This window comes from Triturus cristatus, chromosome 9 (assembly GCF_964204655.1).
Source record: "Triturus cristatus chromosome 9, aTriCri1.1, whole genome shotgun sequence".
In the NCBI taxonomy this organism is placed as follows: Eukaryota; Metazoa; Chordata; class Amphibia; order Caudata; family Salamandridae; genus Triturus; species Triturus cristatus.
In genome coordinates this window covers 779,797,913-779,817,216 of record NC_140592.1, presented here as the reverse complement: position 1 = coordinate 779,817,216, position 19,304 = coordinate 779,797,913, and the positions used below count along the sequence as shown (strand labels likewise).

At 45.3% G+C, this 19,304-nt stretch overlaps 1 protein-coding gene across 1 annotated transcript in view; it reads right to left on the bottom strand.

Annotated features, from left to right (window-relative positions):
- LRRC9 (leucine rich repeat containing 9) overlaps window positions 1-19,304 on the bottom strand; it is a 597,819-nt gene that overhangs the window by 190,233 nt on the left and 388,282 nt on the right. Inside the window, exon 23 of the mRNA XM_085626156.1 lies at window positions 18,114-18,236. Within this exon, the coding sequence (XP_085482282.1) occupies window positions 18,114-18,236 (123 nt within the window). The remainder of the gene's footprint in view (window positions 1-18,113; window positions 18,237-19,304) is intronic.

Sequence of the window (19,304 nt, the reverse complement as noted above, 5' to 3'; positions counted from 1 at the left end):
TACTATGTCCCGATGCTGGTCAAAACTTCCACTGGACACCTTGATATCAACCTTGGAGAGATCTAGGCCTGCTCCAGACTCCGATCCAATAGCGGTCAATGAGAAATTTGGCAACTGGATTAACAGCTCACTAGACTTAGTCCTTCCCAAAACAATAATCCAGTTGCATAAAGGTCCTAATAAACCGGCTTGGTATACTCCCAAACTTCGAGAATTAAAAAAAATCTGTAAAAAGACTGAGAGAGGCTGGAGAAGGAATTTTTCCCCAGACAAGAAGAAGGAATATAAGAATGCTATCAAAACTTATAAAATTGAAATTAGAAATACCCAAGCTCTCTACTAAGAGAAGACCATAGCTTCTTCTGCCAACTCCCCCCGTGAAACATTCCAAATTGTCAAGAAATTAATGAATGTTCCCTCTCTCCCCGACTATCCCGCTATTTCAGACCAACGTTGTAATGAATTGGCAGAATTTTTCCACAACAAAATCAAGACTATCTACGGATCCGTCTCTTCCACTAAAGAACTCAATCTCACCCACTGCGATAAGCCCTACATAGAGGACAAGGATATGTGCTTAGTAGCTTTTCCTACAATGGACTATAATTGCCTGCTAGCCACTGCTGATCGAGTAAAAAGCGGGTCACCTAACGACCCTGCTCCACTTAGGATTCTCAAACAAGTAACAGAGAAAGTAGGCCCGGTCATTTTAGACCCGATTAACTCATCCATCTCATCCGGAGTAGTCCCCTCCTCCTGGAAAAAAGCCATGGTCAAAGCTCTCCTGAAGAAATCTACCTTAGACTCTGACTGCTTGACCAACTATCGTCCTAGCTCCCTCCTCCCGAAAATTAGCAAAATCCTAGAGAAATATGTAAATATCACACTCTCCGCCTACTTAGAATCCAACCACCTCCTCCACCCAATCAGGATTTCGTCCTGGTCACAGCAGAGAGACAGCTCTCCTAACTGTCATGGAAGAATCAAGAAAAATTCTCGATTCAGGAGGATCACCTGCCGTGATCCTTCTGGACCTGAGTGCGGCCTTCGATACGGTTAATCACCGTATCTTGATTGACCGACTCAGATATCTGGGTGTGTCTGTAATAACCCTAACCTGGCTGATTTCATTCCTGGAAGGGCGATCCCTCCAGGTATTTGAGGGTGAAACCACGTCCAAACCTTGGCCCCTTTTTTGTGGAGTCCCACAGGGCTCCTCTTTAAGCCCAACGCTTTTTAATGCCTATATGGCTCCACTGGCAGAGATCATACAGCCCTACGGAGTGAATATCGTAACATACGCTGATGATACTCAACTAGTGGTTTCACTTAACCACCCAGATACATCTTCATCCCGCCTCTGTATTTTCCTTGAAGAAGTGGCCAAATGGATGAACCATTCCTACCTGAAGCTAAATGGCGACAAGACAGAGCTTATGCTCCTTGGTAACCCGTCACTATTCAGACTTAATATGATGTGGCCGACTACAATGGGATCAGCACCCATTCCCAAGTCAAATATAAAAAGCCTGGGGTTCTGGCTGGACTCAGACATTACTCTCAAAGTCCAAACCGAAAAGGTAGTCTCCGCCTGCTTTGGCATTCTAAGAATGCTACGTAAAGTACTCCCACTGCTCCCCTTTCAAGCTAAGAAACTCGCAGTCCAAGTGCTTATTTTATCACGCTTGGACTTTAGCAATGTACTTTACCTAGGTGCCCCAGAAGCAGTATTCTCCAAACTTCAAATGATCCAGAAAGGCGCGGCAAGAATTCTCATGGGAATTCCCTACCGACAGTCAGCCAAACCTGCCATGAAAGCTCTACACTGGCTGCCCATGCGGGAGAGAGTCCATTTCAAAGCTCTTTGTATCACTCACAAACTGCTTGGAGGGAATGGACCCAAGATCATCTCCCCCCTGGCCAAACCTTATCAAGCCAATAGGCCTTTACGCTCAGATGAACTGCATTTGGCCTTTGTACCAAGGATCAAAAGAGCCAGAAGCAGAGGTCGGCTCTTCTCCTATAACGCCGCCAAGCTCTGGAACTCTCTTCTCCTTCAGCTGCGAAAAGAAACTAACCATCTGATCTTTCGCAAGCTGTTGAAAACCTGGCTCTTCCCCAGATGAGCCTCAGAAGTTTCTCGCACTTGTTGGCGCTGGGATGCCTATGGGTAGCCATGCGCTCTATAAATGCTACTTCATATCATATCATTGGCGATGTTGAAGTCCCCTATCATAGCCATGGGGGGACAAAAGGAGAAATGCTGCTGAAGCAGAGCAGCGGACAGTCCTAAGGAGTGAACCATGACTCTTCTGCTCTTAAAGCGCTCCAGCTCTACATTCGCCTGGTCACTGAACAGACACAAGCCTGGGTAAGAATCGTTCGGGCTATGTCAGGGATGTGGAGCACCTGTGCCACCGAGTCCCATAGTGTGAGGGAATAATAGCCCAGAAGGCAAGAGGTATTGACCGATCACAGGGCCAAGCTGGTGGAGGAAAATATATTTTTGCTGAATGTATCCAGCCTCTGGACTCTCTGTCCAGAGGGGCAGTGAGGAAAGCCCCTGGATTGGCCCACACAGAGGATGCCATGCACCACTAAACTTTCAGGAATGGGTTGCGGTGTCAGAAACATGGGATCTTCTGGACCCAAGCGATGGCAGCAAACCACTTGGTGGTTTACTGGGACCTCTGAAAAGAGATTGGACCCGGATCCCAGAAACACATCCATAAGGGCCTCATTAAAGGGAAGCATGGGTTCTGAGCTGGAGGACCTCTATCAATAAGTTTGTTTTCACTTCCACATCAGAAGCTGGAGCTCAAGGGTGTCAACTACCAGACTATTCATCATTACAAAAGATGGCATTTCCTCTGTGGCCGGACCTGGAGGCGTGATAAACCAGTGTCAAGAGAGGCGTCAGCCAGCTAAGGAATCTGTGGTTAGAAGTCTCTTCGAGAATAGGGTCTCTATCATTTCTAGTCAGCCCTTAGCAGAGCACAATCATGATGGGTCACACATGGACAAAGTTTGTGAATAGGGCCTTGCACAAATTATAAACAGAGCAGAGTTACTTTACCTCTGGGTAGACCTGTGGGCACAGCTGTCAAGCACCAGATCTGCTTTTCTGTTCAAGAAAGGCCTCAGAATGAATGCATATAGCCACCATTAACCAAGCAGTGCCCAATAATCCATGAGACCAAAGAGGCAGAGCTTCAATGGTTACAGCAATGACAGTGAAAGTGAAATGAACTTCCCGTATCACTATCCTGTACTGCATGCAACATCAATGCAACATGTTCTTGTAGAAGACTGCACCTGTTCGCCATGTACAGCACATGGTATGTCAAAAACATTATACACAAGTGGCAACCTTCAGTATGGCTGTGAGGGCAATGCATCACCACATGATAGCCGTCATAGCATTGTGTGAAGCACAACTATGCCATGTACATCCCCATTTTCTCAATGTATTTGTTCTGCATGATGTTTCATTGTGGATATAATCTGGAGAGGTGAAAGAAGAGTGGGCACGAACTCCAGTGCCACGACCGTGACAAGTAACAGTGGAACATTGCAGAGGATTTATTTTTCTTATTGTCATTTTCAATTGAAACATATATAACAATATGTACAATACATTCTCAATAATGGCATAGATATGCACTCCACACAAACGACAATAAAGTCCATTAAATTACATATCATAAGTTAAATAAGAGTACCTATGACACACCAAGACAACAAGGCAATAATTGGAGGTAGTGGTCTTACAAGGAAGCGCTGGCTTCATTTCCATCATATATTCTATAACAGCTGTAAAATTACACAACACTGTTGACGCTTAACAATTAAATAGGCTAAGGTGTGGATGACTATGTGTCTGATAGGTCAGATTGTACCACATTATCTGCTAAGAGTAGGTAGCTACAGAGATGTCCCCATATGCCTTCAGCCTGGAGGGATGGAGCAATTCTGCATATATCTCCATCCGCTCACTGCCGTACAAAAGGGGCAGTATTACAGAAAGTTCCCCCGGGGCACAACGAGTATTTGCACCCACTTTGCGTGCCCCTGGGGCACTTCGGTATTACAGAAGGGCTGCAGACCCTTGTGCGAACCCTTCTGTAATACAGATAGTGCTGGCGCAAATATAACACCAGCACTATCGAGAGAGGACGTTCCCTCATTTGCATGGGGGCATGGCCTCATGGAAATGAGGGAATCACTTTGCCTCTGCGCCCACCCTGCATTACCTACGTGGACGCAGAGGCAAACATGCCCTTAGGGTGTGCACTGAAAGTGTGCCAGAAAAAGGTGCCACACTGTGAGTGCGCCCCCTGAGGGGAGCCCTCTCAAGGGATGAAAGACCCAGATATACCCCTGCACTCGTTCACTCACTGCACCCACCTGCAAGGGGATTTCTAATCCCTTTTGAAAGTGCAGGTGGGTTATCACCTGCACAGAGAAACACGGACCATCTTTTAAACAACTGCTCTGTATTTCTCTTTTCTCTTCCTGCGAGTTTTCGGCTGATTAGAGGGCATTCAACATAATATGGCACACTTTCCCTATCTGCATTCGGCGCATCTCCCTAAAAGTGCACCATGGCGTAAGCAGGAAAAGTGCGTCCTATCTTTAATAGGGCCCGAACTGTTAATCAACCCATTTTTGTGGGAACCCTACCTCTTCATTATACACACAAAAGAAGAAAGGAGGAGAGAGGTACTTCCCTTCCTTTCCTCCCCCATACTGACAGTACATTAATCACAAGAAGAAGGAAGGGGAATAAAATATCTAGAAACCACCTAACTACCCAATGGCAAGCCTATCATGGTATAAAAAAGGCCCTCACACACTCAATCGTGTCATGCGTCATCATAGGGCACGCTTCAATACTCTGGCGCAGACCAACGTTTAGAGCGGAGCGACAAAGTATTTCTTCTTGTAAAATTTGAAGGCTAATGTGATGTGTATCTGGTTTGCTTCCTTTTTCCCGACGGAATGTGGGTAATGTTTCAAACTTTAACACATAATGTTCGTTAGATTTTGTTCCAAATACTATAAGGTAAATGCTACTTACCAGTATGCATCTTTTCTTGGCATGTAGAGCTGCTGCAGTCACATTATTGCATTAGATCGCCGTCTAGTGTTGGGTCCAGATGTTGCACGTTGTTGTCTTGGAAGAGTCTTCGAGATCTCACGAGATAGGTGACTCCTCCCCTGGACTACAGTGCGCATGGACAGCTCCTCCATCGTCAGATTGTTTTTCGCCATTGTGGCAAAGATGGAGGATAGTAATAGAAAGAAAGGTGTCCATGTAAATGTATCTAAATAAGATAGTACTGCAACTGTGCCCGGCACCAGGGAGGAGGGTGGGCATGTGACTGCAGCAGCTCTACATGCCAAGAACAGATGCATACTGGTAAGTAGCATTTACCGTTCGAGGCATATGAGCTGCTGCAGTCACATTATTGCATAGACTTTATAGCAGTTCCTCCTCTAGTGGTGGTTACTGGTGGCAGTTGCAGTAGTTTGGAAAAGTGTTTTAAGGACAGCCTGACCTACAGAAGCTTGTTCTTTGGCTTGCACATCAACACAATAGTGTTTAGTGAAGGTATGTATGGTAGACCATGCAGCTGCCTTACAAATGTGTTCTAAGGGGATATTCCCTAGAAAAGCCATGGATGCCCCCATTTTGCGCGTGGAATGTGCTCTTGGGGGAATAGTTAATGTGCGTTTAGCTTTTTGATAACATATATGTATGCACTTAACTATCCATCTGGCTATCCCTGCCTTTGAGATAGGGTTACCCTTATGAGGTTGACAGAAAGACACAAAACTGTTTTGTCTTTCGAAATGGTTTAGTTCTGTCTATGTAGTAGAGTAGGGCCCTTCTGACATCCAGTGTGTGGAGTGCCCTTTCAGCTACTGACTGTGGTTTTTGAAAAAAGACAGGTAACTCAATTGATTGGTTAATGTGAAAACTAGTTATGACCTTTGGTAGGAATTTAGGGTTTGTCCTGAGAACTACCTTATTTTGGTGTATTTTCATGAAAGGTTCTTGAATTGTCAGTGCCTGCAATTCACTTACTCTTCTGAGTGAAGTAATTGCTATTAGAAATGCCAGCTTCCATGTTAGGAACTGTAATTCGCAAGAATGTAGAGGCTCAAAAGGTGGGCCCATAAGTCTAGTAAGTACAATGTTAAGATTCCAGACTGGAGAAGGTGGAGCTCTTGGAGGGATTACTCTGTTGAGCCCTTCCATAAACACCTTAATAGGTGGTATGCGGAAGAGAGACACGTGTTGTCTGTTTTGAAGGTATGCTGCAATAGCAGCTAGGTGTAATCTTATAGATGAATATGCTAGATTACATCTTTGTAAGTGTAGCAGATAACAATTTATGTTTTGGACAGAAGCGTCTAGAGGATTGATTTGATTATTTTGGCAGTAAATAACAAATCTTTTCCATTTGTTTGCGTAACAGGCTCTGGTAGTGGGACGTCTTGCCTCTTTGATGATATTCATACAGTCAGGAGGCAGGTTAAGGTATCCGAACTCTAAGACTTCAGGGGCCAGATTGCTAGGTTCATTTGATTGGGGTCTGGGTGTTGTATCTCTCCATGGTTCTGTGTGAGTTGTTTTGGAGAGAGGTGTAGTCGTTGATGAGGGACGACTGAGAGTTCTAGGAGTGTTGTGTACCATGGTTGTCATGCCCATGTGGGAGCAACCAGGATCATCGTAAGTGTTTGTTGCTTTAGTTTGCGTACCACTAATGGAATGAGTGGGGTTGGCGGAAAAGCGTATGCAAATCTGCCTGACCAGTTCATCCATATTGCATTGCCCTTCGACTGCGGGTGTGGGAACCTGGCGGCGAAGGATGGGCATTTTGCGTTTTCTTTTGTGGCGAACAGATCTATGTCTGGGTGTCCCCATGCCTGAAAGAACGGGAGTAAGACTTCTGGTTGAAGTTCCCATTCGTGGATCTGTTGACTGTGTCTGCTCAATAGGTCTGCAATCTGGTTGTTTACTCCTGGGAGATGTTCTGCTAGAAGATTGATGTTTTGTGGAATGGCCCATCTCCATATGCTTTGCGCTAGGCGTGAAAGCTGCAGAGAGTGTGTCCCCCCCTGTTTCTGTATGTAGAACATTGCTGTCATATTGTCCGTCCGGACTAGGACAGTCTTGTTGGCTATGTGTTTTTGAAAAGCCTTCATTGCCTGAAATATTGCCAGTAATTCTAGGTAGTTTATGTGGTGTATCTTTTGGTGCGGTGTCCATAGACCGTGCACTGTATGTAGAAGTAGATGGGCTCCCCACCCTGTGAGTGATGCGTCTGTTGTCAACACTACCTGTGGAACTGGCTCTTGGAACAGTCGTCCTTTTGAAAGGTTTTGTGTGTTCCACCACTGCAGAGAGCGATGGGTACGACTGTCTACCAACACTAGGTCCTTTAGTTTCCCGTGAGCCTGGTTCCATTGTGTTGCTAAGCATTCTTGTATGGGACGCATTTGTAGCCGAGCATGTGGGACTATGAATATGCAAGATGCCATCATGCCTATGAGTTGCATAAACACTCTTGCTGTCAAGAGAGTCTGAGGTTGGAATTTTTGGATCATTGCTTGAATGTTCTGTATCCTGGCTGGAGCTGGGTAAGCCTTTGCTACTGTGGAGTCTATTGTTGCTCCCAGATACTGCTGTATATGGGAGGGTTGTAGATGGGATTTTGGGTAGTTGAGGGAAAATCCCAGATTGTGTAAAAGATGGATTGTGGTCACAGTGTGCTGCAGACATTGGTGATGTGATTTGGCCTTTATCAGCCAATCGTCTAGATATGGAAACACATGAATATGTTGTCTCCGTAGATGTGCTGCCACTACTGCTAAGCATTTTGTGAACACCCTTGGTGCTGTTGTTACCCCGAAGGGTAGGACTTTGAATTGGTAGTGCTGTCCCTGCACTACGAATCTGAGGTATTTCCTGTGCGCGGGATGAATGTGTATATGAAAGCATGCGTCTTTGAGATCGAGCGTGGCGAGAAAATCGCCTTGCTGTAGTAGTGGTAGTACTTGTTGGAGTGTGATCATGTGAAAATGATCGGAGTGTATATAGTGATTGAGGGGACGAAGGTCTAGAATGGGCCTAAGGGAGGAGGAGCCAAGATGGCGACCGGGACGGCAGCGTAGGCTCCCGGCTCCGCGAACCTCCGCACCCCGTACAGATATCCTGCATGAGATCCTTAGCCTGCGCTATCTGCCCGTGTTGGTGAACGAGAGTGGCACCCGATCGTGTGACCCCGAAGTTTTTGGCAGCGGTACCGCCGGAGAAATGTCCGTCTGAAGTTTGCGGCCTGTGCAACCCTGGAACCGGGACCTCGAGTGGACACCATGGCCGGGCGGCAGTTCAACAACAGCGGCCTTTGGTGACTGGGTGGAGTCGGACTACCGGAGCGGTGCGAATATCGGCCTACATTTCGCAGTGGTCGTTCCTACCACTAAGCGTAGCGGAATGAGTGCATGCCCGAGGTGGCAACTCCAAGACTCTCCGGTGATTGCCTCAGCCTTCGCCGGTGAGCTGCCCGGACGCCGCCCGTAACTCGCCCCGATTCTTGCGGGCTGCTCCTGGATTTTCGCGGGCGCTGGTCCGTGGTGGGGATGACTGTGGCCCGTGACCACACACCGGACACATTATTTGCCTGCCCCCGGAACCCTGTTTCCAGTGCCATGGAACCCGAGGCGCTTGTGCCTGAGTCCCGGTCCCAATCTGGGTTGGACCTACCCAGCGGCCATTTTGGTATGACAGAGTCCACCATCCTGTACACTGGGTTGCAGCAGGATAGGGAGGGTGCGACTCTGAGGAGCGTAGCGGAGCGAGCGCCGGGAGCTGTACTGGGGTACGGTGACCTTCTCGAAGCTCTCGGTGCCCTTCATTCCACCTTGGTTCACGGCGCCTGGGTGTTGGGGAGTAAGCTCGATGGAGTGACAACAGCGTCGGAACAGATGCGGCCTGCCTGTCCCCAGGTACGCTGGGACTTCCTACACTGCACACGGGAGGACAGTGTCGTGGCCGCCCCTGTGAATAGTGCACAACTGGACACTCCGGACGGTATACTAACGTGTGATCAGCGGGCTGTGGGTCTGGTCTGTTCCGGAGGTTTTGGACCTGAGTGGGGGGTGGCGGCCTTGTCCCGTGCGCGGCCTCCGGCGACTCAGGCTGATTCCGCCTTCCTTGACCTGGTGTGCAGTGTAAATCCTGGGGCAGCACTGGGAAAGACGACCCTCCATAGAGCTGACTGTGTCGAGCTTCAGAGCTTTCTACCCTACCTGTGTGTGTCGCTTCCTGATCTTTATTGGACGCTCCTCTTCCTTGTAACATTGGACATGGCACTGGGTAGATGGGTATGCATGGGTAGATTTGCAAAGAGTGGCCAAGGATAAGGCTGATCCTTCAGAGGTGGTCATCTAATAGGCGGGCGGGCTCGGGGGTTGCGTGCTCTCACGGCATAATTGTTAGTGTACTAAGTGCATAATGCTCCTTACTTTCCTTTGACAGGATCGATTTTGTGTTGTTTATTGTATGCTTTGCGGGGAAACATATGGTGCAGGAGGGAGAAGCCGGGGGCATGTTTTGCAGGCCCTCCTCCAGTTTATTAATACTCTCTCTACCCCCCCGTCTGGTGGGGGCTCTTTTCTTACTCCTTTTTCTCTGTTTCTTCTATATTTCGGGTCTGGTTCCGGGGCGACAGGCACACTGCTGGGGGGGGGGGGCCGTACTCATCTGCAGAGGTGCAGGGTGGGGGGTTGGGGGAGGGGATTCTTTAGTCTTTAACCCCTTTTTTTCCATGGCCTCCTTTTCTTCTCTTATTCTTCTTTGTTTTTTTCTGGGATCAGCATGGTGGAACTCCTTTGTCGTTAATCACTGCTGTTTCCTGTGTGCCATAATTTCCGTGGTGTTTCCTGGGTCTTAGGGCAGGGGGTTGCAGGCGCAAATGGCCTTGATATTCCTCCACATCCTGAACTTCCTGTTTCAGCGCCATTGCTTAGATAGACTGCTGTTTACTGTTTACGTTCATCATTCTGCCTGCCATTTTTCGCTGCTGGGAAACTGTTTGGCACCTGATCCTTCCATCCTCCTCTATTATAAAATGTAAACCTTTATTATCCTGATCTCCTAATTGGGCTGTTCAGAGACTGAGAGTAGGCTAGCGTGGAGATTCTGCTCCCCGAGGTGCTGACTGTGATAAAATTGCCTTCTGTGACTCGGACTGTTTAGCGGCCGGCCCCGGGGGTTATAGGCCCATACGTGTAATTGATTGAAATATCAATAAAGGTTTTTCAAAAAAAAAAAAAAAAAAAAATAGAATGGGCCTGAGGGAGCCGTCTTTTTTGGGGATTAGGAAATAGAGGGAGTAAACTCCCTTTCCTTGTTGCTGCAGAGGAACTGGTTCTATAGCGTGCTTTTGTAGCATTGCTAAGACCTCTTGTTGCAATAGTATGGAATGTTCCTCTGACATTGGTCTGTGTTTGGGTGGTATGTTGGGTGGGGTAGATGTAAGTTCCAGACAGTAACCAGAATGGATCATTTGCTTCACCCACCTGTCTGTTGTGATGGATTCCCAGACAGGTAGGAACTGTGATAATCTGCCTCCGACTGGTGTTAAGTGGTCTGGAGGCAGGTGTAGGAGGTCACTGTTTAGGAGTGGTGGAGGTACGGTTGTTGTTGTTACCTCTACCTCTGCCTTTAGAATTGTTTCCTCTATATCCTCCTCTGCCTTTTTGAAATGTGTTTTGAGAGGTAGTTTGGAAAGGTTGAGAGGTTTGTGTGTTATTCCCTCTCCCTGTACCTCTATAGGAGGATTTACGAAAGGAACGTTTGGATTGGTAAGACTGCAGTGCACCTATAGATTTAGCGGTGTCAGTGTCCTTTTTCATTTTGTCTAGTAGGACATCTGTTTCAGGCCCGAACAGGAACTCTTGGTTAAGGGGTTGATTGAGAATAGTGGTTTGCACCTCAGGTTTGAAACCTGATATGCGAAGCCAGGCGTGTCTTCTTAACATTACGCTTGTATTGACTGTTCTAGAGGCTGTGTCAGCTGCATCTAGAGCACACTTTATCGAGGCATTAGTGATGAACTTTCCTTCTTGGATAAGATCAGTTGCCTGTTGTTTATATGGGTCAGGGAGATGTTGTAGCAGCTCCTCTAGTTTGTCATAGTGTGCCCTGTCATATCTAGCTAACAATGCTTGTGTGTTAGCTATTCTCCAGGTGTTGGCTGCTTGTGAAGCCACCCTTTTCCCTGATGCCTCTAGTAGTTTGGACTCTTTTTCTGGTGGTGCGGCATCGCCAGTGGTTTGTGAGTTTGCCCTCTTTCGTGCGTTGGCAACTACTAAAGAGTCCAGCTGTAGTTGACCCTTGATGTATGTAGGGTCGGAGGGTGCTGCTCTATATTTCTTTTCCAGTCTAGGGTTGAGTATCCTAGCCCTAATGGGGTCTTTGAATATTTCTGGTGCATGTTTTAGAACCCCTTTGAGCATGGGTAAAGTGCGGACAGTTCTTTCTTTGGTTGGGAAGGTGTCCAGCAAGAAATCCTCTTCCAGAGGGTCAGCATGCATATCTACCCCGTGGAAACTAGCAGCCCTGTCCACTAACTGATGAAATGCAATGGTGTCATCAGGAGGGGATGGTTTTGAAGGGTATGGTGGGGGGTCTAGAAGAGGTGTGTTATTGTCTGGTGAGTATGGATTTCCCCATGTGTCCAGGTTGGGATTTGGGTCATCAGGATCGTCATAAGGGTCCTGTGGATCATTATCTATGTCGTCATCTGGGTCCCCAACAGGCTGTGGAGGCATGGGGGGTGTGTATGGCACATAAGGCAGAACAGGAGAGAGAGGAGGAGGGGTGACAGGCCTAATAGGAGAAGTAGCAATGTCCTTCCTTTTTAGAGGAATAGGAGAGGGTAATGCAGGATGAATTTTCCTCTTGTGGAGCACCACATGACCTGTGTTAGGGTCTATGATGATTCTTTTCTGTTTTGGATTGACAGGATCCGGAAAAAACAGCTCCTCCTCTGTATTTGGTGGTTTCGGCACCGAAGATTTTTGGTGTTTTTTGCTGGGAGTCGAAGGATTTGTAGGCTTCGGCTTCGACTTATTTGGCTCGGGAACCTTGTTTTTGTTCGGTTCGGGAGCTTTCTTGACTTCGACGTCCTTTTTCGGATCGACCGTTTTCTTGGGTTCGATCTGTTTTTTAGGCTCGGTGACCTTTTTGGAGTCGTTAGTCTTTTTCGGGTCGATTAACTTTTTCGGGTCGATATTTTTCTTGGGATCGACCTTTTTCGACTCGAGAAGCTTCGGCTCGACGTTTTTGGGAACAGTCGAGTCTTTCGGCGCCGGATGTGTTTTTCTCGCCGCCGAAGGCATTTTGGGTGTAGGGAGATACGGTTTGCCCGGTCCCGAGCTACCGGAAGACTTTTCTGTTATCTTCGGAGCCGGGCCCGAGGGTGGGGCTTCCGAAGGGATGTTTCGATCGTGACGAAGGCCTTGTGGCGATGTCTTGACCGGAGCCTTATGTGGGGTGATTGGGACAGGGGCATCGGTACTCACGTGCTGCCCCGATGGGATTGGGTCATCTGAGCCCGATTCTTCGACTGTGCGAAGCTGTAGATCGTCCGAGTCCTCGGCATCCGAGGGGTCGTCGAAGATATCGTCCAGTTCCGGTGCCGGTGCCGCTCCTTGCCGATGCATCGCTTGTCGATGGGCCCTTCGGTTCCTGATTGTCTTTTTGGAACGGAAGAGTGCGCAGGCTGAGCGGTCTTCTTCTCTATGCTCCGGAGATAGGCATCTGTTGCACACCGGGTGATGATCCGTGTGTGGGTATTTAGCACCACACTGGGGGCATTTTTTGAAGGGGGCCTTTCCATGGGCCCGAGGTCCGAGTGGCGTCGATAGGCCCGGAGGCCTGCGTCAATGGAAATATGAGAAATAAAGTCTGTAAAGTTCTAGGGTATCGACCGGAGAGCAATCCCGTCAAGATACTTGGATTTGCCTTGAAGAAAGTTGAAAACTTCGGAATCGAAGTTGGCGTCGCAGAAGTACATCCGAACCCGATGGCGGAAAAAAACAATCTGACGATGGAGGAGCTGTCCATGCGCACTGTAGTCCAGGGGAGGAGTCACCTATCTCGTGAGATCTCGAAGACTCTTCCAAGACAACAACGGGCAACATCCGGACCCAACACTAGACGGCGATCTAATGCAATAATGTGACTGCAGCAGCTCATATGCCTCGAACATTAAGTTTGTGAATTAACGAAGGGAGCATTACTAATGTATTACTAATGCTCATAGGAGAATGTGACACTGTTTTATTCTGAGAATCTGCAATGGCGGAGGAGCATCGCCCCACTGGCTCAGAGCCAGTAGCAAAACAATGAAATGATATTTCATTATCGTTTTATTTTTAAGCCAGTGGCTCAGCCAGCATATGCAGGGAGGGACGGCCAAAACACACATGCACACTTAGGTTTCTCTAACCCAGCTGTATTAAACAGCAGAGTTAGTGAAACCCCACAGACTCCCTGACTTGAGCGGAGCAGCGCGGGGATTGGACAGGGAGTCGTATTATATTATTATAGTCCCCCTCTAATACACCCCATCCCGTGCTCCTCCCCCGCGCCTTCGCCCCACCACTTTTTCTATGTGGTGGCTGCCACTGCTGAGAATTCACAGAATAAACATATATCAGACTTCTCATGCGCCCTTTTACTTTGACACCCGGACTTTAATAGGGACAGACAGTCTGTACCTGTCTCTTTCAGTCTCTCTCCCTGAATGACACGTTATAAAACAAACCCCAAACAAAGGCCATTTTCTTTTCGTTTTTACAAAACTCCACAGTGACAGGGTTAACTACGCATTGCCTTTACCACGTAGGTTTTACCACACATGCATTACCACGTTCCGAGCCTAACAGCAGTACGGAAGATGCACTATTCAAAACCGGCTTTTCGTTCTGAGGCGCACTGGAGGGCTCTGAAATCAATCAAGTAAATAACTGTCATAATGCGGACCTCACTCGTGGGTCTGAATCCGCACCAACATGCACTACAACTAACTCCCAGCATGCACATCATGTTTACTCACCTGTGAGGCACACCGGAGGACAACTAATGAGCAGCATGCAGAAGGGAGGAAAGGCGTGTTGAGAGTATCTGTGGACAGTCAGATTTCCCTATGAATAAGGAGCAGGAGCTCCGAAACGCGTCAGTGTTTTAAAGAATTGGAACACAAGTGCTGATTTTGCCAATAAAGTTTCAGTTGAATCATCTTCTGTGGAGTGCGTCCTCAAATCAGGGCACCTTGGAATAATATTTCAACACAGCAGTCCGGCCGTGGAGTACTGCACCACCTGCAGAAGGTAACATGGGTCTGCGGGGTTTGGTACTGTTCCAACCCTAACAGCAGTACGGAAGATGCACTATTCAAAACCGGCCTTTTGTTCTGAGGCCTACTGGAGGGCATTGAAATCAATCAAATAAATAACTGTCAGAATGCGGACCCCACTGGTGGGGCTGAATCGGCACCAACATGCACTACAACTCCCAGCATGCACATAATGTTTTACTCACCGGTGAGGCTCACCGGAGGGCAACTAATTAGCAGCATGCAGAAGAGAGGAAAGGCGTGTTGAGTGCATCCATGGACTGTCATCTTTCCCTATGAATAAGGAGCAGGAGCTCCAAAACACGTCAGGGTTTTTAAGATAGATAGATAGATAGATAGATAGATAGATAGATAGATAGATAGATAGATAGATAGATAGATAGATAGATAGATAGATAGATAGATAGATAGATAGATAGATAGATAGATAGATAGATAGATAGATAGATAGATAGATAGATAGATAGATAGATAGATAGATAGATAGATATACATTTAGGGATGGTAAGGGCATTTTTAGGTTCAGGCCAGGGTAAGGGTGTAGGGTGGTAAGGGTATTTTTAGGGTTTAGGTGTGGATAAGGGTATTGGTTTGTATGCATATTTTAGGGTTTAGGGGTGGGTAAGGGTATTGGCTTGTTAGGGTATTTTTAGGATTTAGGGGTGGTAAGGGTATAGGGTGGTAAAGGTATTTTAGGGTTTAGGGTGGATAGGAGCATAGGGTGGTAAGAGTAATAAAAAAGGGGGCTTTTTAAGGGTTCGCTCCCGTAAAAATATAGTTTTTTTTTTTAAATGGGGTCCTTGAGGGACCCCCAAAAAGTTAAAAAATAAGAAAAAACACACCTACACACATACATATACACACACTTCTTTGGTGCGGCTGCAGGTGTGTTTCCTGAACATCAGGGTTGCCCCTCAACATGCGCCTGCGCAATCGCACATCCAACTATCGGTTCCATGTATGAACTCGAATACAGCACTCCAGGCTGCTTTATAAGTTGAAAATGTATTATGTGCTAAGAAATATATTTGCAACTTATAGAGCAGCCTGGAGTACCGTATTTGTGTTCATACGTGGAACTGAGATATTTACAGGGCCACACCAGTCAATATTTCTCACAATTGTCGCCAAATAGCAGCAAAGACAAGACACTCCAGAAGGAAATTTATTCTGCTTAATTTATTGCTAAAAACAGAGAATGTAACGCCCGATGCATTTGTTCCCCATGGACATGAATCACGGAATAAGGGTGCTTAGTGCATCACCACTGTTTATCTTCCCCATTACAAAATCGTCACTGCCGTATTTTTCCCCTTGCTGTTGAGAAATGAAGTTCTTTTGTATGGCGGTGGAGAATTCTTATAAAATGTTCATCGTGCTCTGTCCAAAACTACAACAAAAAGAAGGTGATGAATTTATTAAAGTGCTAGTGCAAACCTATATAACACCATCATTAAGAGAGGTTTTTTGTGTTAATTATCTTGTCGATATTCCACATACAATTGTGTTGCTTATACCAAAGAGTCTTGGACCTGGCATGCTTCTTGGCATATAGAAGCACACTGGACAAAATGTTGGCACTGGAATACTGGAGGCAATACTTGCATTTGGGATACCCTCTACATAATGCTACTACTGCCACTCTAGGTAAATGTTGGCATGAAGCACTCATGAAAAAATGCCAGTGCAGGCCTCCTGAAGGAAATTCTTGGCATAGTTAGTACTTGTGGCAAATTACTGTGATGGCACATTGGAGCAAATTCTTGGCATATGGGAAGACAACTGTGGCAAGGTCATGGGGCCATCCATGACAAAATGTGGTCCATTACATATTAAGACATAACCTTTGACATAAGGTACCTCCATAGTGCAAGAGAAGCAGTATTTGGATTACATTCTGGCACTGGCATATTGTATGTAATATTTGGGCAAAGGGGGCCACCATGGCAAAATGCTGGTCCTAACAATGGAGGTAATTTTTGACATGAGGGGGCACCAATAGAACATTTTAAAAACATACTTGGGTGAACTCATGGGGACTGTCAGATTTTAGTAGCTTGGCACACCATGAATAGACTATGGCTTTTTAGCATATTTATGTGAAAATTGTGCATTAAAATGCACTGGTAAAGCCCATTTTGTTAAAATAATCTTCAGGGAAGAGAAACCCCCACCCGTTGTTAACCACTAGAAGACTATATAATACCAATTATGCAATTATGTAACTTCAGCAATGTTAATTATTGTGATGTCATCCGGATTAAGGTTATGTGACATCACTTCTTGGGACGAAGCCAGGTCAAAGGTCTTATGATGTCACTTCTTATAACATCATTAAGGTCAAAGGATATAGGATGTAATTTCCGCTAACGTGGGATTTTGGTGAATCAACGTCCATGGGTACACCCTATTTTGTTTTGTACATATAGTAATCAGTCTATAGTATTCAAGCTGAACTTCACTGATGAATCCCATGGTGCAATGACCAAGAAAAACAGAATGCGACCCGAGAGTGGCTTTTGCAAGCATTCCACCCATCAACTTTTTTTGTTTTAGTAATTAGTACACAAGGGGTCACTGAATAATATTCTTTTTCCCTCAGTGGTGTGCTGTTGTGTACCTTTCAGATTGCAAAGGGCCTGTGCATGTTCTGTGTAGGTAAAACTGTGCAATAAGAGGAAATGTCATTAAATAGGCATTCTCAGTTGTACAGTAGTTTCCGTCTATAAAAGGATTGCAACATGGAAGCTGTGAGGCCAAAAGTAATATTTTCTTTGGTTAGTCTGTACTAAGGCAACAGTAATACGAAGTTTCAAATTTTCATTATAGTAATACATGTCTGAACGTATGATTATTGAGAGACACGCTCCAAATAAAATGTTGACATGAACAAATATATGTACAGATTGATTTCATATAAACACATTTTATCTTTACATCAACATATTGTTTTCATTGGTTGTCAAACACGTAAGTTAAACGTTACTTTTGTAAGGCTCACTATTATTAGCCATAAATTGGTCTTCTATATTTTGAGTATTGTACATCCACCTTCTCTGGATGTTGGCCAGATTATGCAGTAGAGGCTACCACGCGTTGAGGGTAGAAGAAACACTGCTTGATGGAGTATGAAAAGTGCTCAATATTATTGCACATGGAATAGTATTTACTGCTGAAAAAAATGATATTTCTTGGTGTCACACTGTGGAGTATTGGAATAGGTTCTTACCCATTTTCTTAAGGAAAACGTAGAGATAAATGCATCACTTTGCCCATGTTGGCCTCTGTCTCTCCAAATATTTGTGGGAGTCGAGAGGACGGAGTAGGGAAGCAAAATCGTCCAGAATTTACCGAGGGAAAACTGGGCTTCACTCAGAAGGAACTTGAAAAAATCGATGCAAAGGTGGTCCATCATAATGCATTGAATAATCCTGCTATTTGATGGTTACTGAATTAATTTCGCCTTAATGTTTTCTCTCTCCCAATAGTGTTTTGTATACTCTCTTTGCCACTAATAAACATATTTGCCTTACAAAAGTTAAGCTTCCTGGTTGAAGAGCTGAAACATGGCAAACGTGAATGAAAAAGTTTAAACCTAAGCACTAGTATGTAAATTGTTTAGTTTTCTGTGCCATGCATGTATGTAAAGTATATTGCAAATGATAGGTAACTTACCACTGTGACTCCATCTAAAGCTTTCAGTGCCGGAAGATGGAAGATTACAAACAATCTATAGTGATCTTGTATTTTTGATATGAGATTTCCATGCAGGTCCAGAATTACAAGATTATTTAAATTCTAGGATATAAAACACATGAATTAAGCATTTTGAAATAGTCTTGTCAGCAGAGTAACTCACTAACTTAAAAAATATATTACACAAATCAAAGAATACAATAACATTCATGCAAGGTCTATTGGTATCAGTGAGGTATTTTAAAAAGGTTTGCAATGTTGTCAATACTTCACATTATTATGATGTTATGTATACTCTTTTTGTAACACATTTAGAACATTAAATATGCAACCTAATGGAGACAAATAAAATAAAAACTAGTTTAAGCATTACATGTTCAAATAGAATATCTAGCTGCAAAGCCAATAAAAACTTTGTTTCCAACTCTGGCATTGGAATCTAGCATTAAATCAATTTATGTTTCACAAAAAAAAAACTTAATTCCGGATTTGCCTTGTTTTTGACATTCCAGCATAGCTAAATACCAAACAAAGTATTGGCAGTCGATAAATCACATGATTATGTTTTTTTGTTTTTCAGAGGTGCCACGGGATAGAAGCTTTCTTTTTTGCTCCCATGATGGAGAGAAAAGAGGCAGCTGAGGGAAGTAAGTTACTCTCTTTTATGTCAAAAGCAAACAATAATATTTGCACAGACAGAAATTGGTCAAAAGGCGGCCCTAAAGACCTGATGATGCAAAGACAAAACAAGCAGCATTATGTGCATGTCCAGATAGACCGAGAAAGAGGCTCTGTGATACCCAAAGGTGTAGCGATGAATACAGGCCCTTCATTGCCACCACCTGATTTAGTTTGTGCAAATAACTGTATATAGCTCTGCTTATAAATGGGTGCATCTCCTGACTATATAAGTGAAAAGACTTTTAAAAATGTCTGATGGACCCATATAGCATTGATCCTGAGGATGAAAATGTCATACTTCACTTTCCAAGAGCTTGTCGTCTGAGAACTAATGCTCACAAATTTTCAGGACTTGAAGAAGGAACTAGTAATAATATACCTTGCTGCTCACATGGATTGCTTTTTGACTGAAAGAATCCTGGGCAGTCAGTCATGTGGCAGTATTAAATGCTTCGCCATTCTCTTCTATATCAGTATCTATAGGCACTT